General features: G+C 35.4%; 1 protein-coding gene across 1 annotated transcript; it reads left to right on the top strand.

The window, feature by feature from the left end:
- Positions 1-1,409: 1,409 nt before the first annotated feature.
- Positions 1,410-19,262, top strand: LOC131164378 (ribonuclease 3-like protein 2). The gene is made up of 4 exons (XM_058121521.1): positions 1,410-2,055; positions 2,173-2,325; positions 2,466-2,848; positions 18,913-19,262. The coding sequence occupies exons 1-4, from the start codon at positions 1,681-1,683 to the stop codon at positions 19,094-19,096; spliced, it is 1,095 nt and encodes a 364-aa protein (XP_057977504.1). The 5' UTR covers positions 1,410-1,680; the 3' UTR covers positions 19,097-19,262.
- The last annotated feature ends 2,284 nt before the right edge of the window (positions 19,263-21,546 follow it).

Here is a 21,546-nt window from a genome sequence, read left to right on the forward strand (position 1 = left end):
TTTTGATTCAACAAATGCTCATTTTCATTTTTGAAAATAGGTGACCATTAAAAGTATGCTAAAATAATAAAATTACAAAATAATATAAATAAAAATATTATAATAACCATAACTATTTTACTTTGTTATCATATTTCATAATTCATTCTAAAAGAACTACCTTTTTGGCCATGATAGTTGAAAACAATAAAAATATTTTTAAATGGGTTTTATTATTTTCTAATTGTTTTTGTAATTTTTTTGATAGTTTTGTTCTAATTATATTTTAAACTCATGTGATCATTTATTTTTAAGTTTAATTAAAACTTATATATAAAAACTTATATGTTGACTTCATAACAAATTTAAAGTCCCGGGTAACTTTTAGCATGTATAAATTACTAATACTTATTGAAACAGTAAGGGCTAGTTTGAATAAGAAATCTATTTGAGGAAAAGAAAAGAAAATAAGAAGAAAATTTATTTTATATTATATTTTCTCTCTATATCAAATATTATTAAAAATAAAATATTAAGGGTGTATAAAATTAAAATTTTGTTAATTAATTTAATATATTTTTTATTTTCTTTCTCACTTTCCTTGATAACCAAACATAAAAATGTAAAATTTTTTCTTTTTTACTTTCATTTCTTTAATATTTCTCTAGTTCCAAACTGGCCAAAAGTCAACTTAATACTGAAAAGAGAAGTGATGGCAATGCCAACAGAGTACACTACATTCTCCCAATACAATGAGACCACTTCAAGAAGATTTACTATGATTTTCTTTTATGAATTTTTGTGATTGGTTAATGAGATTAAAAGTGCCTGTAAAGTGGATAAGAGATTATTTTCTTTCTTTTATATTTTTTGTTTCATGATTCTCACGAAGAATTTTCATTGGATATATAGCTCTTACCAACTTGAGATTGACAAAACAATCATTCTATCTATATGAATCCAAGACCTCCCACCTACGAAAGTGCATTACGTAATATTAAATAAAATAATAATATTTTGATTTCATACATAATCTTGATTATTAAGGTGTATTTTATTAAATATTTTTTACCAAAATTTTGGATTATATCTTTCACTTTCTTTTGTTGCCTCTTGAAAACATCTTTATAAAAAAAATAATTATAATTTAAAATTGAATTAAGTGAAAGCACAATAATTTAGTCAAGTCACTTTTCGTGAACTTTAAACATCCTTTTGTTAGTTTTTTTTTTTCGGTCGCAATTAAACTCTTTCCAGATAAATAGGTTTTTTTTTTTGGCTATTTTCCATGCAAATTAATAAATAAAAATAAAAAATAAAAAATAAAATTATTATTTAACGAATTCTACCAACTATAAAATATTATATTAATATTAAGGCACAGTATGAAAGGCGAGGGTCATGTGAGTTTCAAATTCTAATTTTATCAGGGTGCGTGCCAGTCCCGACTGTACAGAAGCGCGTTGACTACGTCCACGCTCATGTCCAGCTGTATTGTTACGTTTATACCCTTTAATTTTTCATGTTCTACAAGGCGTACCACTTCGGACAACTTTTACAGTAGTACAGGCCGTCCAAAGCATTAAACTTCGCCAGGGACGTCCGAAGCATAAAGGTGCTCTCCCTCGCTCTCTCCATGCTCTGTTTTCGACTTCTGTCCGAAATCCTCCTAAACCCTAGCGATCCGCAGCCACAAGCTCCATGGAGAGCCCCGACAACTTCGAGTACTTTGCCGCTGACGACGGTTGCCCTTCTTGCTCCGACATGGACTCCGCCGTCGCTGCCGTCGAAGCCCTCCTCCGGTACAAGTTCAAAAACAGAGCGCTGTTAGAGGAGGCCTTGACTCACCCCTCTTACACCGATTCCCCCTCCTACCAGCGCCTCGAGTTCATCGGCGATGCCGCTCTCGGCGGCGCTGTCAGCAACTACCTCTATCTTTCCCACCAAGATCTTGACCCTGGGCAACTCTCTCTCATTCGCTCCGCCAATATCAGCACCGAGAAGCTTGCTCGCGTCGCCGTTCGGCACGGGCTTTATCATTATGTTCGCCGGCATGCCGCCGCCCTTGATGATAAGGTATTGGGTTTTCGTGTGTTTGTGCTATTAATTTCGATTTTTTTTTTCTTTTTGGTTTTCTTTGTGTATGTGGTTAATTTCTTGGTTATTGATTCGTTGTTGGGTTCTTTCGATCAGGTGAGAGAGTTTGTAAAAGCAGTAAGCGAAGAGGTTGATTTGGCTATATATGGGGGAGTGGTGAAAGCGCCTAAGGTTCTTGCCGACATTGTTGAGTCTGTGGCGGCCGCAGTTTATGTCGATTGTCGGTTTGATCTGCAATATCTTTGGGTGGTATGTGCTTCTGTAGTTCTGTGACTAATGGGTCGGCGTGAATTTAGTTGCTTTCACTATCTGTGAAGGGCTTGGCCTCAATTTTGGTGTATTGATTCAATGATTAGTTTAATTTCTCTGTTTTGATATCACAATTTTAGGTTTTTAGGGATTTGTTGGAGCCTATTATTACCCTTGAGGACTTGCGGCAGCAACCCCAGCCAGTGACTATGCTGTTTGAGTTGTGCCAGAAGCAGGGTAAACAAGTAGATATCCAGCATTGGAGGAAAGGGGACAAGGACATTGTGAGTGTTTTCGTTGATGGGAAGTTTGTGACTTCTAGCTCCTCAGAGCAGAAGGAAATTGCTAAGCTTAATGCGGCAAAGATAGCTTTGGAGAAGCTATCTCAATCAAATAATGTTGATTTAGGCATGGTTGAGAGTTGTGATGAGGTCAGTGGAACGCTAACATGGGAGATTGAAGCTGCAAAGCAGAAGTTGCATGTGCTCTGTGTCAAGAAGAAGTGGCCCAAACCAACTTACACGTAAGCTAAATTTTCTTTACAAGAAAAAGTCTTGAAGTATGGTGGCATATTTTTATTAAATAATTTGCCCCTCTGCATAAAGTAGATAAAAAAATTTAGGAAGACCTTTAGATGGTTAAAACAGTAGAATGTCTCATGTTTTAGAGATTGAACGTATTGAACATAGATACTGTATTGTGCATATAGAATTTTTGTAGTGAAGGCTTTTTTGCATATGATACATATACATGTGGGGGGAGTTAGTTGCTTTTTTGAATGGATCAATCATTCTTCTCTGATAGACTTAGTAGTTAGTTCTGTATGTTGTGAAAGACATGTAAGCTGCACATTAGAAAGCTATGACAGGAACTCGTTTTCTGTCTTTCACAACATACAGAACCAAATACTAAGTCTATGAAAGAAGAATGATTGATCCATTAGAAAAAGCAACTAACTCCCTCATTTTCTGTCTTTCAACAATGTTTACACAGAAAAGGCATGTATTGTTGTTGCTTCATCAAAATTAATGAGAGTTGTCCTTAGCCGTATTATGGCACAATAGTGTTGTGTCCTTATCAGTGCACTGAAAACAGAGCTATGTTTTTTTTTTTTTTTAATGAAATATAGTATACTTGCAATAGCATAAAAAGGTGTAATGCATTTGGAAGCTCCTTGTGTTCTAACTTCATGATAAGCTTTGGCCCACAATAATAGTGCTCAAAGTAGCATATGTCATGACTCATGACTATCATTGTTTTGAGCACTTTGGTAATCAATGTTCTGCATCTGCTGAATAGATTGGTTCCAATCCATTAGTTCCTGATCCCTTATCAACTCTATTTTCTATTGCCATGAATCCTAATATAGTGACGATCTCGGAGGAAGTGAACTATAACACTTTATTTCTCTCTCTCTCTCTCTCTCTCTCTCCTTCTCAAAAAAATCATTTCATTCCATCCAATAGATTATATTCCTCATCTAAGTCCAAGGAGATAAGCTAACCATGATTAGCTCAAATTCAATAAAGCCTGTTGGTTCATATCTAATAAATCCAAATCCAAGGAGATGAGCTAACCACCTATGTGTTAAGGATATCAAGGATATCAATCCCGAACAAGAAGATCCTAAGCATCAACAAACAAGATATCCCTGTCCAACATATATTCAAACAAGAGGATTTGATAAGGATATCAAGGATATCAATCTCGAACAAGAACATCCTAAGCATTTACAAACAAGATATTGGATATGAACAAAACCATCGATGGTTATCTCAAGGATAACAAATCCCATGCTTCCTACAAATTAGGCCATTTGATTTTCAAACTTTGTATTTTTTTGGTGTATATCCCGCATGATATGCTGGTTATTATTGTAATCCGATATCTCAACTATAAAGTCTATATAAGCTTAATGATATATACGGTTTTTGTATCTTACCAAAACTGTCTTTTTCTATTTTATTTTTCATGGTATCAGAGTTTATCTAGCTTATGCTTTAAGCTTTTTTAAACATGGCTGAGTTTGGTTCCTCCTCCTCATCCAATTTTGTTTTTCCTAATCCAACACAACTTGTCTCTATCAAACTTGATGAGACGAACTATCTTGCGTGTACTGTTCAATTTAAACCTATCCTCAAGAGTCACAATCTGCTTGGTTTTATTGATGTCTCTAACCCTTGTCTTGCTATGTTTGTTGACAATAATGCTGCCAAAAATGACTTCGTGAATCTGGCCTACACTAGTTGGTAGAGTCGTGGCCAATTTTTGCTAAGTTGGATCATCTCCTCTATTTCTCCTTCGCTAGTGTCTTCTTTGGATACGTCGTTTTTGGCATGGCAGTCCTTTGCTGCTCGTTTTTCTTCTTAGTCGAAGTCTTGGATTTTTCCCCATTTGAAACGTCAACTACAGAACCTCCAGCAAGGTTCTATGACCTGCACTTCTTATTTGTTCGAAGCCAAGTTCTTGGTTGATCAATTATCTGTTGTGGGAAAGCCGGTTGATGATGACGATCTCATCTCTTTTATTATTGGGGGTCTCAACGCCACCTTTACACAGTTCATCACCCCTTACTCCTTCCATACTCGGAAGACTTCTATGTCTTTTTTTGATTTAAGGTCTGAACTGTTGAATCATGAAATAATTCTCAACCATCATACTCCACTCAATCCTGCGCCAGAGATGTCCTTTGCTCTATTTACCACTCGTCCAAAATTTCGGCCGGTGAAGCGTAGACTACAATTTTCTAGTTCTTCCAGCTCCAACGCTACCAAGCCGAATTTGTCCATTAATAAACCTTCGACCCCCATATCTACCAAGGACGCTCGCCTTGTTTCCTCTTCTAACTCCGGTGGTCGTTCACCCTGCTAGATTTGCAAGGGCACTAATCATAAGGCATTAGACTGTTTTTGGTAGATGGATTTTTCACTTCAAGGATGTCATCCTCCTACAGAGCTGGCAGCCATGGTTGCTGATATTTATGCTGATTTTATAAATAGTCAATGGCTTGCAGACAATGGTGCCAATGCACAATTAACCAATAATGTTGAGAATCTTGATTCCAAATGCTCGTTTGATGGTAATTAGATTGTTGGTGTAGGTAATTGTGCAGGTTTGTCTATTAAACATATTGGTTCCTCCATTGTCCATTCTCATAACAACCGCTTTCTCCTTGATAACATTATTCACTGTCCTCTAGTTGCTACCAATCTTCTTTCTATTAACAAATTTTGTGCTGATAATGATGTTACTTTTCATCTCACACATAATGCTTACTCTGTTTAGGACAATCAGACAAGAATCACGCTCCTTCAGGGTCCAAGTGAAAATGGGCTCTATCCTATCAATCTCACTAACTTATCACACAATAAGCGCAGGGGGTTGACTGCTTTAATGGGAATCAAGGCGCCTGGCTCTCTTTGGCATCAACGTTTGGGTCATCCGTCTGAGTCTGTCTTGCGTCGTGTCTTATGTAATTTTAAATTGCTACTTGTTGGTTCTTTGCAAAAGGATGGTTTTTGTGAGTCTTGCCAACTTGGCAAATCCATTCAACAACCTTTTCCCTCTTCTCATTGTGGGACTTTAGGTCCTTTGGATTTGGTACACTCGGATGTTGGGTTGCACCTCTTGCTTCACATAGTGGTTTTAAATTTTATGTAAAATTTATTGATGATTTCAGTGGATTTACATGGCTGTATCCAATTGCAAATAAATATGATGTTTTCAATTCTTTTGTTCAGTTTCGGCTGCTTATGGAAAAACAATTTTCTTCTCTTATTAAACGTTTGCAAAATGATAATGGTGGAGAATACATCTCCTTGCTTTTTTCTCGATACCTCATAGAAAATGGTATTTTACATAGGTGAACATGTCCGCATACTTCTCTACAATATGGTACTGTTGAACATAAACATCGCCATATTGTTGATATGGGACTCACTTTACTTGTGCAATCTGGACTCGCTAAGAAATTTTGGGTTGAATCATTTTTAACTGCTGTATATTTAATTAATAGGTTACCTACGCCAGTTTTAAATAATGATACTCCCTTTTCTAAACTTTACAAGGTTGCACCCGATTACTCCTTTCTACGCAATTTTGGATGTTGATGCTATCCTCTGTTACGTCCTTATGCTGAAAAAAGTTGTCATATTGTAGTATCCTATGCGTTTTCATTGGTTATTGCTTAATTCAAAAGGGTTATAAGTGCGTTGATCCCGTAAGTGAGTGTGTTTACATATCTCGCAGTGTTGTATTTGATGAAACATATTTTCCAGCTAAAATAAGGATCTTGAATCACTCTTCTGCTAGTGCCATGATCCCTACTGGTACGTCCTCTTCTACAATTAAAATTCCAATATGTCTTGATTTTTTGTGTTCATCACCTATCCATTGGGTAGACTCTTTCGCTGGTTCTCTTGTAACAACTATGCCTTCTATGTCTGCTTCACATGTGTCACTCGAGCCACATGATCCACATGCTTCACTTGCTTCATCTCATATTCAAATTTAAACCATGATGGTTCCACCTTCGTCCCACCAAGACATCCCTGTCCAACGTGCTGTTACCCGCTCACAAACTGGGCCTTCTTGACCTCGCCAATTTCTTGACTTTGTGACCTACTATTCCTCTCGTCATCCACTTCTATTTCATACGGTTGCCATCCCTGTTGAGCCTAAAACTTTCACACAGGTAGTCTTTAAACCGGAATGGCGTGTAGCTATGGAATCTGAGTTCAAGGCATTATTGGACAACGGTACATAGTCACTCTATCCACGACCTTCTTGTCATATTGTCTGCAACAGTGTTTTAAAAGGTGAAGGCGTAAGGCGAGGTGTTTTACCCTCCGCAAGGCAAGGCGTAAGCCTTTTGGGACTGTAATTTTTAAAATAATTAATAAATAAAAATTATATATATAGTATTAAAATGAGAAAAAAATGTTTGAATAATCCGCTTCAGACATTTCACCAGGTGCAGCAAGATTTAATTTAAGAGACGGATAAAGAACTCAGACACGTGAGACTTTGAGAGAGAGAGAGAGTCCGCTTCTGACATGTCACTAGGCACAACAAGATTTAATTTAAACAATTAAAATATGAAACAAAAATGTGAGAGATGGATAAAGAACTCAGACACGTGAGACTTCGAGAGAGAGAGAGAGAGAGAGAGTCCGCTTCAGATATTTCACCAGGCGCAGCAAGATTTAATTTAAACAATTAAAATATGAAACAAAAACATGAGAGACGGATAAAGAACTCAGACACGTGAGAGAGAGAGAGGGAGGGAGGGAGGGAGGGATATGCTTTGTTGGCTGAGGCGAACGCTTTCTTGGATTTACGCCTTTACACATATGCCTTGAGGTGTTTTTGTCCCAAAACGCACCTCAAAAACGCCTTTCAAAACACTGGTCCGCAACAAATGGGTGTACAAGATCAAGCAACAACCTGATGGTTCTGTTGCTCGTTACAAGGCCAGGTTGGTCGCCAAAGGATTTGATCATAGGTTTGGCATCGACTATTTTGAGACTTTTATCCCAGTTGTTAAACCGACAACTGTTTGCTTTATTCTTGCTTTGGCCATACAATTTCATTGGACTACGCAGTAGCTAGATGTCTCCAATGCTTTTCTTCAAGGGTACCTTGATGAAGAAGTTTATATGGAGCAACCAAAGGGGTATATAAGTGCTGAGCATCCTTACTTTGTTTGTTGGTTACATTGCTCTCTTTATGGCCTTAAACCGGAACTACGAGCTTGGTACACTCATTTCTCACAGGCACTTTTTGATCTTGGTTTCTTTGGTTCACTCATCACTCATCACTCATCACTCATCACAGAGATAAATTGCTCATTTTTATACTAGTTTATGTTGATGATATCATTCTCATTGGCAATGATGATTCTACAATTTTCTCTGTTATTTCAGACTTGGAGTTTGAGTTTGTGATGAAGGATTTGGGTGATTTGAGCTATTTTTTGGGGATAGAGGCTACACGTGATGTTATTGGTTTGCATTTGCGTCAATCTAAGTATATTGCCAATTTACTTGATTGTGCAAATATGGTTGGTGCTCGGCCTTACAAGGCTCCTTGTGTTTTTGGTTTGAAAATGTCTAAATTTGATGGTGATTTATTAGCCGATCCCTCTGAATACCGCCATATTGTTAGGGCCCTGCAGTATGTTATCATTACCCATCCTGATATTGCGTATTCAATCAACTAGTTATGTCAACATATGCAAGCTCCCACTAGCACCCATTGGACTTTGACTAAGCGAGTCCTTTGTTACTTAAAGCATACTTTTGATTTTGGTCTTCACTATGAACCAAGCATTATTGCCTTACATGCCTTTTGTGATGTGGACTGGGCGGGTAATTCAGATGATAGGCGTTCCTCTACTAGCTATGGCATCTATCTTGGGCAGTGTTTGGTTTCTTGGTCTTTTAAGAAACAACCTGTTGTTTCTAGATCTAGTATTGAAGCAGAGTATCAAAGCTTGGTCTTAACAACAACCGAAGAATATTGGATCCGTATGCTTTTGCGAGAATTGCGTAGTTTTTTTATCTTCCCTCTCTACGCTTTGGTGTGATAATCTCAGTGTTATGTCTTTAGCCTCTTATCCTATTTTCCATGCTCAAACCAAGCATATCGAACTTGATTATCATTTTATTTGAGAGAAGGTGGTTAATAAAGATGTGGTTGTTCGTTATGTTAATACCCGCAATCAAGTTGCTGATATCTTCACCAAAGGCCACACTGTTGATTGGTTTTGTATTTTGCATGACAAATTGTTGGTCTGTTCCTTACCCTCCAATTTGAGGGAGGGTGTTAAGGATATCAAGGATATCAATCTCGAACAAGAAGATCTGAAGCATCAACGAACAAGATATCCCTATCCAACGTATATTCGAACAAAAGGATCTGTTAAGGATATCAATCCTGAACAAGAAGATCCTAAGCATTAACAAACAAGATATCAGACATCAACAAGACCATTGACGATTATCTCAAGGATATCTCTACTATAAAGTCTATGTAAGTTTAATGATATACATGGTTTTGGTATCTTGCCAAAACTATTTGATATCCTTGAGATAATCGTCGATGGTTTTGTTGATATCCGATATCTTGTTTGTTGATGCTTAGGATCTTCTTGTTTGGGATTGATATCCTTGATATCCTTAAAAGATCCTCTTGTTTGAATAAACATTGGACAAGGATATCTTGTTTGCTGATGCTTTGGATCTTCTTGTACGGGATTGATATCCTTAACATGATTGGCTCAAATCCAATGTATCTTATTCCCCAATGGTTCTAATCCAAGGAGATGAACTAAACGCCTTAGATTAGATCAAGTTAGATTAGTGCAAATCAAATGGATCTTATCTCCTCTAACCATATCCCCCAACCTCCCTCTATTTCAATCTCCATCTCAAAGGGACTCTAGTTTCATCACATAGGAAAAGGAGAGAGTAAGCTCTCTAGTACGTGCTTCCCCACTGCATACTCTATTTCCTTGCCTCTCTGTAAAATTGACCTTCCTAAGCACAACCATATCCCCAACTTGCTTGGTTTAGTTCAGAATTCTATTCAGCATGCTGATGGTTTATGTTATTTTACTTGGATAGAAGCATGCGTTTTAGGATTGCTTTATGGAATTTCAAAGAAAGCTTAAACTATTAATGATGTTAAAGGCTTGAGGTAGTGTCTACTTGATTCGCAAGTAGTTTAGGCATGCATTTTGCATGATTATTTGTATTCATGGTCTGATCCTATCATTTTCATGAGGATTGTAGCTGTAATTTAAGAGAGCGATAGTGAAGTAGAGAGAGAAAATGAAGAGGGAGTAGAGAGAAAGTGGAGTATTGAGAGAGTATTGAAAGGGTAGAGGAGAGAGAGTAGGTAGAAATTGAAAAGGGAATAAAGAGAGAAAGGATAGAGCAGAGAGAGCAGAGAGAGGAAGTAGAAGGAGAAAGCAGAGGAAGAAAAGAGAAAAGGAGAGCGAGCCCATGGAGGTGGACTTCCCAACAGGCATGGTTGCAGAGAGGGAGATAGAGAGAGAGTGGGCAAGCATGAGAGGATTTTTGGCATGTGTGAGAGGAGTTGGGGCAGCTGTGGCTGCTTGAGCTTGTTGTAAAAGAGTGAGAGAGAGAGAGAGAGAGAGAGAGAGAGAGAGAGAGGCTTCCAACAAAATAAAGAAAAAAGAAAGAAAAAGAAAAAAGTGGCTTTTGGAGCTCTAGGGAGCTTTAGTGAGGGTGGATGGTGGCTAGAGGCTAGGCAATGGGATTGCTTGGCACATGTCTTTGGGACATTGCATTTTTTTTTGGCTCCCACCAACATGCCAAGCTGCTACATGTGTCTAGAACAAGACGCGTGATGGTGTCCCCCCCCCCCTCCCCCAGGGCGGACACCCTAGCCTTCCCAACATGCTCCTTTTTTTTCCCTTCCTTTCCATATTGACCAGGTCCAATTTGGGTTCACTTGGATCCACTTGGCTGTTTGTAGTCTCTAAATGAGTCAGATCCTACTTGATCCAACTTGAATTCTTTTTATTTTATTTTATTTTTAAAAAAATGCTAGAAAATTCCAAAAAAAATTATGTGCTAAAAAAATGTGAGGAAAATTGTGGTAGCATGTGTTTTTGTCAATAGTCATTTTTTACCCAATAAAATAAAGAAAAGGCAATATAAGGTAGTCAATCAACCACTTTTGGCGGTTGATTGACTCATTTAGGTGGTCGATTGGCCCTGACAAATTTTGAATTTTTGTATTGCTCCCTTACGATTGGCTGGGGAATTTGGGCACGTCATACGTCCTAAGGTTGCCATATGTCGAGCAACGACATTGGCAGTTGGTGGTTGGTGATTCTTGGTAGTTAACTTGAATTTGAATTTTCAAAATTTAAATTTAAAGGGGCTTTTCACTTAATTGCATTGGAGTTTTATAAAAGGAATTCTTGAGTGAGAGATGGTGGCACGTCCAAGTGGGAATAAGGAGAGGATTTTTTTAAGTGTTTTGTGGGATTAAAAAGGGAATTTGGTTGAAGAAAAGAAAGAGAAAAGTCCATCTTTCATTTGAAGTTTTGTGGGCAGTGTTTTAAAAGGCATTTTTGAGGTGTGCCTCGAGGCGTTTTGCTGCTAGAACGCATTGAGGCATAGTTCAAAAGGTGAAAATTTTGCTGTGTACGCTTTCTAGATCAGAGGGTACGCCTCCACTGGAAAAATGTGTTTTTTTGCGCCTCAAAGAGGAAGGCACATACATTCTGGGACCAATCCTTACTTACTTTAATGATATAAAAAAATTAAAGAAACTGCAAAATAGATAAACAGAGTGTTCCTTTATTCGAAACGTCTTGTAATCGTCAACCAATTATGCGCCTTAATATAATTACCCGGAGTAAGCGCAATAGCTTGTTTCCAATACTCAGCGGCTTGATTGAACCAAGCCTCCGCAATTTCAGAATCTCCTTGCCGAATGGCCTGTTCCCCCTGGTCAGAATAGGCGGGTCAATTCCTTCCCTTAGAACCGTACATGAGATTTTCACCTCATACGGCTCATCGGTCAATTCTTTTGTTGTCCCATTTTAATATACCATATCTAACTGAATGAAATTTCTCATAGATCTATCCCATTTTTTCGGGTTAATCAAAAGAGATTAATTACATGAGTTTCAAACGTGAATTTGGATTAATAATTTTAGTTTTATCTTTTCTCCCACCTTCAGAAGAATAAAGTAGAGGCGTTCCCCTTAAAATTTTACGAAAGGTGACTATCTCGGTTTCATATAGAAATTTATATAGAATCTTTGAAAAAGACTTTTTGTCATAAGATAAGAAAGAAAAGACTTACTATCTTTGGGATCTGATCCTACACCACTGCTCAATACCTTTAGTGGATCGATTCTATTGCATAAGTTGATTCCTAACTTTTATCTCATATCATGACATAAGTAAGCAGTTTTTATTGTATCGGCCCAAAACCCCACTAATTGATCTTTACGGTGCTTCCTCTATCAATTAGATCCTTTATCCATAGAATAAAAAAAAAGTATAAGGCACATACATTCTGGGACCAATCCTTACTTACTTTAATGATATAAAAAAATTAAAGAAACTGCAAAATAGGGCAAAAAGGCCATTTCTTTCGCGCTTCTATCAAAGAATGGACAAAGAATCGAATGATCAAAGACCCCTCCCTTCGACAAGTGCTCCATCATTTCAACAAAGAGCCACTGTCATCTTCTTCAACAAGCTCCTCCGATAGGATGACTGCACTGCCACCTCTATCTAGCTGTTCATCTCTTACCCTCTCTCGTTCTCTTTCTGCGACTAGATAATTGGGTCACTTTCGAGTGTCTCACTCTCGTCTCTAGTGTCTCTTTCTCGTCTTAAAACCCTTTTTGATGGAGGTAGTGGACTGTGGAGAGAAAATGGTGTGAGAGGGGGAACTAGAAAAGCAAGATTTATTTACTAGGTGGGGAGGCAACTTGCAAGGAAGGCACATGGCTGTGGAAAGGCCATGTGGCTGTAGCATTACACTTACAAGAATACAGTATAGGCAATAAAGACAGCTTTGGTTATTGTGTATTAATAATGTGGATTTTTCCATTATTGTGTTTTGATTTTTATTGAAGTATTTTTTTTTTTAAATTTAGACAACAAAATTTATAATTTATCTTAATAAATTTCATATTATTTTTTGTATATATAATTTATTTTATATTTTGAAAATAAAAAAAGTCAAAATCTCAAAAAGGCTTACACCTTAACGCCTTGAGGCTTATGCCTTCGTCTTTTAAAACGTTTTTTGTGGGTATTTGGAAAGTGAATTAAAGTGAAAGCGTCCTTCACTTAATCTACAGAGGGTTTTTCTTCAACAAAGTCAGTGTCTAATCTTCCACTTAATTTATTTTCACATGTTTTATGAGTTTTTTTTATGTTGAGGCATGTTGATGGTTTTTGAATATACATGTTCAATGTTTCATGATTTCTCCATTAAAAAATGCATGTGGTCTTAAAATTTGCTTGTAGGAAGTCCATAGGTTCATTTATATGGTCAATCGCTCCCTTTTGGATTTGAAAAAGTAGTTGTTGGGCTACTAGGTGGTCAACCGCCCCCTGCAAAGTGGTCGACGGTTAAATCCTGAAAGTGTATGTTTTTGCACTTTTTCGTAAATTCTCTGGAATTTTAAATGTTTTTGAGTCTATACATTTACTAGAGAGTATTTGGTCCAGTCTAAGTGCCCTTTTGCTAAGGGTTTTCTTGATTTTTCCATTAAAAAAAAAATCAAATTTTCATCAAAAAATATTCATGTGAAGTTTTCACAGCGTTCTCAAGTTTTTGCAAAGTTTTCATTCAATTCTTGGAGTCATACATCCATGATATGACTTTTGGATGTTCTCCAATTCTTTTAAAAATAGATTTCAAGGCAGGTTTGTGATTCTCCTACCAAAATCCACACTTTTTCAAGCTTAAACAAGGAAAACACAATTTTTAAAGCAGTCGCCCATGAAGTAATGAGCTTTTCTTGAGGTTTAACTTGATTTTAATATCTATTTTGTGAAGTTTTTGTTGAAAAATTAGTTTTCTAATAAAAAACAAGTAGTTTTTTTAATATGGATTTCAAGTGTCTTCAAGTGTTCTCAAGTGTTTTTCAAGTGTTCTTCAAAAGATCATCAAAATGTTTTTAGAACTTGTTTTGAAAACGTTTTGGTGAACTACAAGTGTCTTAATTCCTTTAATGGAGGATGTGTAAGCAATCTACTTTTGTAGATTTAGCCACAACTAAAAATCTAAGGGGCTGTTTGGTATCACTGTCAAAAATTAAAGAAATGAAAACCAGAAACGAAAATAAAAAAATTAGAAATAGAAACTAAAATCTAGAAACTAGCAACTTGTTTGGTTAACATTTATAAAACTAATACAAATTAAAAACTTAATTAAAAAATGCCCATTTTCATTTTTAAATCAAATAATATTATAAAAAATGATTAGAATAAGAAATTACTAATAATACACATTAAAAATACTATAATAAAAATAAAATTTATTATAATTATTGTTAGCTTTGGTGCAATCCCAAGAGGGGGGTGAATTGGAGATTTAAAAATTTATCCCTAGGTCAACTAGTTTCCTCAATGAAATAAACACAAGAGTTGTTTGAAAAATACAGCTTGTAAAAACTTTGCACACAAAAATTATTGCTTAAAGGAATCTTGCAATAATAATGCTAAGATCCTCAAGGTAATGAGTTTTTCCTAACTCAAGATTTATCAAGTTAAATCTGTGGGAAACACTCTTGCTTAACTCTCAAAAATCAAATAATCAATAATCACAAAGATGAGAGTTTTAAGCAATGTAAAATAGAGGACTAGCACAATAAGAACTCTCACAATACTTGGATTGATCAAAGGAAGGAATGTATGAGAGTATTTGAAGTAGTATAGGCAAAATAGGCTATTTGAGTTTGTGAGGATTTTTCACTAATGATCTTGCTAATCCTATGCTAATTTTCACAAATGACCCCCTATATATAGAAGTGGGTCAAATTATGAGCGTTGGGGACACCAAGGTAATTCTTAATATTGTTTTTAAAACCATTTATAAATATTAACCTTGTTTAACCGCGCTTAACCATGGTAAAAATTAAAACAACTTGAGAGTTTCGGGTGGCTGATCCAAGGTTCGGTTGCCGGAACAGATTCAGTCAAAAAAGTTATTTTTGAAGGTTTGGGTGCCCGAGTCAAGGTTTGATTGGTTGAATTGAGGCGATTTCCAAAAAGTCTGCGATTTTGTCGCTTGTACATAATTTCGGTAGCCCGAACAACAACCTTCAGTCGCCCAAGGGTATTTTACACATGAAGGTTAGAGCACCCGAGTTGGTGGGAAAGGTCTTGACACAGGTTCGGTCGCTCGTGGACGATGCTTTCAAAATGGTTCAGTCGCTTGAAACCAAAGTCAACATTTTGACTCGTCAAGTGTTCGGTTGCTCGAGGTGTTTTGAACACCCAGGGTCCGGTCACCCGAAACCTCACAATTTTGCTCTTTATGTTCATTTTCAATTCCCCTGATATGTTAATTGATTAAAAGGGCTATTTTATGTGTTTGTGTGGGGACCTAAGGACTTTCTAAGGTTTATGAGCTTACAATTACCTACATGCATGACATGTAGAGATTATTATAGACCTTTTCTTATATTTACTATTACCGAACCCGAATTGAGCAATAATATAAATTACAACAAAAGAAAACTTCAGGGTCTTTATACTTTGAGTCTTTATGTGCCATCAATTGATCTACTAATATATACCTGCACACAAACTCGATAACCATAAAATACTTGAGTATTTGTCATTATCAAAATCGGGTATGACCTATGAGGTCAACAATTATTTTTCTTGATTGTTCTACTTTGAAACTTTGCTATACAACAAAAAATTTATTGGAAATGAAAATTGAAATATGGTAAAAGTATTTTGTAATTGACTTTATTATTATTTGTTGAAATTTGTGTATATTTTTCTATTAATTATATTTGAAATCATATGATCATTTAATTTTGATTTTAATTTTAATTTAGAAGTGTATAAAGTGAATAATTTAATCCAAAAAAAAAATTATTTTTGGTTATTAAAATTTCTAGCACCAGGTTGTCAAAACAACTGAAAATCATAAAATCTGGTTTTCAGTTTTTTGGCAAATAGCTAAAAATCGACAATAGAAATAGAAAACTGATAACAAAAACAAAAGCATTTTTATAATATGTTTTTTCATTGTGGAGAAATAGAAATAGAAAATCGAAAACAGCAATGATACCAAACAGATCCCAAGTGTTTTCCTTGTTTTTTTTTTTTTTTCTTTCTTTGTTTTCGTGCCTTTTGTTTGAGGAATTTGTAAAGGCATTTAAAATAGTGGAATTTTCATAGGATATATGCCTTTGCATGAATTCTATGAAGACCTTTTCAAAAGGAGTCGAGGGCTGAAAATTGAAATTTCAAAAAATTAAAAAAAAAAAACCAGTAGGAAGCAGTCGAAAACCTGATCCTGGAGGGTCATTTTGCTGGTTCCACTCCTTTTTTCAAAATTTTGAACTTTTTAAGTGGGAGACACACACATAGGGTATCAGTGCAGTAACCATTCTAGACCTTTTAAATATCAAATTATGAATATTTAAAAGTCTATCTTCCCTATTAATGGTACTCTCAAATCAGAACTTTTCTAAAACAGTTGTTCTTTTATTTTACTTTTTCAATTGTTTAAAATAAAAAGTAAGTAAAGGAACCAATGGTTTGGTTCATTTTACTTTGGTTTTCTTAAGTCGCAAAATATTGACAACCAAAATGGATCATGTAAACTCGATGTCAATAGTTTTTGAAAAAAAAATGCTTATGTAATCTTCTAAATATATTGGAAAAAGAAAAAAATCAATAGAGCTAGGAAAAGATTCTTGAGGATTAAAGTAGAGATTGATACCATTAAACCCCTACCCACCAGATTTGTGTTGAGGGAACATAGGATCAAGCAAAGGTCCACTATGAAAGGCTTCTAGATTTTTGCTATCATTACGGAATATTGTACCATGATACGAAAGATTGCGTCTATAAAGAGGAAGGAGCAACAATCAATTCAATGCCCATGGCTTAGAGTTTCATCATAGGTAATTAAATTGAAAATTTGAGTCAGACCTTTTCCCTAGTTGAGGGGAAAGTGGTCATGTGGAAGATAGGTGGCCAACAACCCAACAGGGTGGCACATAAGTTGCCAACTTACTAATCAGAGGATACCCATGTTGGAAAATTGCATTTGAAAATTGGATGCGAAAAATAAAATTGAGGAAACTTATTGGTTGAGGTGTGTGTAACACTGCCCTTAGGTAAGATTTTGCTCCTTTAATATGGTGCAGAAGACTGGTTGGCATTTGCCCTTAGGATACAACAATAGGAACAGAACAATTTCGTTAAACCAAATAGATATATTGCAACAATGACTACAAGAGAGGAACCACTGATCAATAGAAGAATTTGCGAGAAGAAAGCACAATAAATTATGTTCATATAAATCTTTTCCTCAAGCTATATCATATATATAAACAATTATTATAAAACGGTCAACAACAACGGTCACAAAATGGTCAGTACAGTCGCAGAACGTTTAATAACAATGGTCACATAAACAGTCATAGCTGTTTTTATAACAGTTAATGATATTGAGTAAATTCATGAAAAAACCGTTTGAAATACCTTTTACACAAAATACCAACAAACCATGCATCATTGTAGGACAAAGGAGAAGGGACACCTAGCATAATGGAAAGCAGTACATTAAAGGAGAACGGATTGAGTGTGAGGCAAATCTCAGGTTGAAAGAGATCAGTGAAAAGATAGCTGGAGAGAGGATGTAAACCTGAAGGCAACAAAGTGGGAGCACAACAAAGGTAAATGTAAATCTGTAGCAAAATTAGCCCATGCTATGCCTTAGCCAATTTTGAATGAGAATTGATATGGGCTAGGGTGCTAGGTGATGCAATGGACCACTCTTTTAGAAGAACTTGACATACATGGGCTACCAAAAGGCCCTCCATTTACCTGTGGTCTGAATTTTTTATTTTCTCTATCAGAATATCACTTCACCTAAAAGCTTTGTGTTCTGAAAACCTGCAACAAAGCCAATAAACAAAATAAAAAAAAAAGAGAAATCAAAGAACAATCAACAGAGAGTCGGAGTCAGATTAGGTCATCGATTTCACTATTTAGTTACGATTACAAGCAGAATGCCCCAACTCCATACTCTCACTCTCCTTATGTTCAACAAATTTTTACATTTTTTTCAATTCCACACAAATTCAAATCCAAGGCCTCTCAAACTTAGGATAAATATCTTTGCGATATTTTTTTAGACCTCCCAAAATAAAATCTCTAGCAATTTTTTTTTCTAGTAGTATTTCCTCTCTATCTAAACTACTTTATAGTCTTTTGTGTTGGATAGATTTGTGCCTTTGAAATGATACAAAAAGCAAAATGTGATGTTTCTTTGCATTGAATTAAGGATTACTTGCTGCTTTCGCACAGTGATTTGTTTCAGTGTCTACACCTTTTATACGTGACTGAGTTCATTAGGAGTTTTCTGGCTCAGCTTAACTAAAACTGCTAATATTTAGATCCAATGAGATTTGATAGTAGTAAGAGTCAAGACTATGGATTAAAGAATGGAAAATATTTGGCGGATTAATATTATTGGCAGCACCAGAGATGGAGTGACTATAACGTTCTTGAACTTGTAAGGTCCCGTTGAAAACTTGAAGAACAAAAGTGTGAATTTAGGTGTCAATAATCCTTGGTTTTTCTTATTCTTGATCATATTAAAGAATTTTCTTTCTTAGTAGTATTTGATATGGAGATAAAAATACACTCAAGCTTCCTATTCTATTCCTTTTTTCATAAAAAGTCCTCGATTTAAACAGACAGATCTGGACAAAAATAAAGTGGTGAAAAAAATTTACCAACTTGTCCGAGTTCATGTGTAGTTTCCTTTCCAATCTGTCCAACAGCTGCAAAAATAATGATTCTTGATGTTGCTTTTCTTTGCTTGCAGAATTGAGAAAGAGATCGGTCCTGGCCATGAACGACAATTTGTGTGCTCGGTTAAAGTGAAGGTGGCGGACACAATGCTCTGTTCAATGGGAATCTCCAAGTCAAGAGTAAAGGATTCAGAGAACTCTGCAGCCTCCTTCATGCTTTCGTGTCTCCAGCAATATGGTTATAAAGTAAATGCCTGAGACTGAGCAGCCTAGAGTTAAAAAAACTCCTGCTGTGAAGGCTGTGTATATTTTTTAACTTGGCTATCCTTCACCATCAAATATGCCCAAACTGAAGGATTCCATTAAATGGCTCAATAGGACCATGAAACTCCTAATACAAATTGTTCCACACCTCTTGTTTCAATGCTTTGGTGATGTATGTGTGCCGTCTAATTATATCCTTTGCAGAACACACAAATGATCCGAATTTTTATTGAAAGTATGTTATTGAATCCATTCACAATGTGGGATTATATTTAAAGATAGAAAAAAAAAAAAAATGAAAGAATTCATTAACTGGTACGCATGAATAGAAAGAAATAAAATATAATAGAATTGAATTTATTATTTGATTTTATCACGTGGTCATTTGAAGTTTCTTTTCATTTTACTATTACCCCTAAACCAAGCATGACGTTGGGCCCCATACTATGCTCTAACTCTAGGCTCTATGCATTAGGGTTGGTACTTGTACACTGATTGACATTGCCATAACAAGCTCACGCAATGGCTGGCCAAAAAGAGTTTGATATTTGATCTTCATGGTTCGGTTATCTAAATAGAACTTTTTGAAATCAAGCCAAGTCGGAGGTTTCAGTTTTATATTTTTGTGAATCAAAATCCATTCGAACCCTTCAGTTAACTGATGGTCTAATTAATCAACTTTCAGTTTAATTATTTGATTTGAATTAATTTTTAAACTATTATAAATATTTTTAAAATAGAAATGAGATAGTTTACTTGGGTTTTGATTTAATGTGTGCATTTATGCATTATTTATAAAAATAAATTATCAAAAAATATTTATGTATATATATATATATATATATATATATATATATATATATATTTGTTTGATTTGAGTAACCATGGATTTTCATGAACATAAAAACTAAAACCGAACTGAAAATTGAAAATTGTAAAAACTATGAATCAAAACTGAATTTAACAAATTAGTAAATCGAAATTTTGGTTTAGTTCGGTTTTAAATATTTTTAAACAACCCTACTAGTGCTTACAAATTTAATAGGATGCATAAATCACAACTAGAATATTTATAGGATAATCAATGAGGCTTGACGGCCAAAAATGGAGTTGTGCCCAACACCATTACAATATGCTTTCTTTCCCTTTTTTGTTTTTTGGTTTTTTTAAGAAGGACGACACCTCCATATAACCCTCACTTTTGGCGGAGGAATACCATGGTTACAAGCCAAGCAAAGGGAGATTACAAAGACAAAACTTTAAAGGCCTCCCAAACAAAAAAACAACACCCACATCCAGTCCAAAAACTGGGTTACAAGTCCAACCAAACCAAAACAAAACAAGGACCTACAAAAAACAAACCTCACGCAACAAAATAAACAAAAGATAAACAACATAAAACATAAACCAATACCAATAGGAAATCAGCCAAACATACCTTATATAAGTCGTACCCATCTTCTTTAGTTTATACAAACCATTAATAACTCTAGGGCGTTGACCACTATTTGTAAACAAATTATTCCCCCCCACCCCAAAGCACCTTGTCGAGCCAAGACATCTACCACTTTGTTCTCTTATTTATACCAATGATTTATCGAAAAGTCTACTCAATCCAATAAACCAATAAACTACTCCCAAAAATCCCACAAATACCACAAGTAGCACTTACTGGATCTTATCCAATTTACTACAATATTCGAATCACATTCAATATTAATATTGGTATGACCCAAATGTTTGCAAATCTTTATTTCCTCTAACACTGCTCTCAATTCAGTTTCACTATTTGAACAAGAACCAAGGTAAATTTCAACCTCCCTTACCTCGGTTTTAACCATCTCACACATTGCATAGTTTTAATTCTTTTATTCACAATTTGCACTTCCAGATTCTATAATATTCGAAAATCAGTATCCTTTAATTGAGTCAATTCTGTCATGTTCCAGCTCAAAACTCTCACCTAATACTTAATGGACAGCCACACATCTGTACTACTCTCCAATTTACCCTCCATTTTAGCCGCACATGTAAAGATTCGGAAATTTAAAAGGATTAAAATAATTTATAAAAAAAATAATACTAAATAAAATAACAAATAAATAAATAAAAGGAATGACGTGGGAAAAAGAAAAAAAAAATTAAATTAAAAAAAATTAAATTAAGATAAATTAAATAACTAAATTACTAGTTGTTAAATTAAATATTATTGCATTGGATTTTAAAAAAAATTAAAATAAGATATATAAGTTAAAGTAATATAATATATATATGTATAAAGTTAAGGAGATAAGAAGATAAGAAGAAGGAAGAAGGAAGATGGAAGAAGACGAAGAAGAAGAAGAAATGGACTCCACCCCCCCCCCCCTGCACTGAAATTTTTAAAATTCCTGTGCCAGCCACTTCGTCTCCGTCTCTCTCCTTCTCTTAATTTCTCGACGAAT

This window comes from Malania oleifera, chromosome 1 (assembly GCF_029873635.1).
Source record: "Malania oleifera isolate guangnan ecotype guangnan chromosome 1, ASM2987363v1, whole genome shotgun sequence".
In the NCBI taxonomy this organism is placed as follows: Eukaryota; Viridiplantae; Streptophyta; class Magnoliopsida; order Santalales; family Ximeniaceae; genus Malania; species Malania oleifera.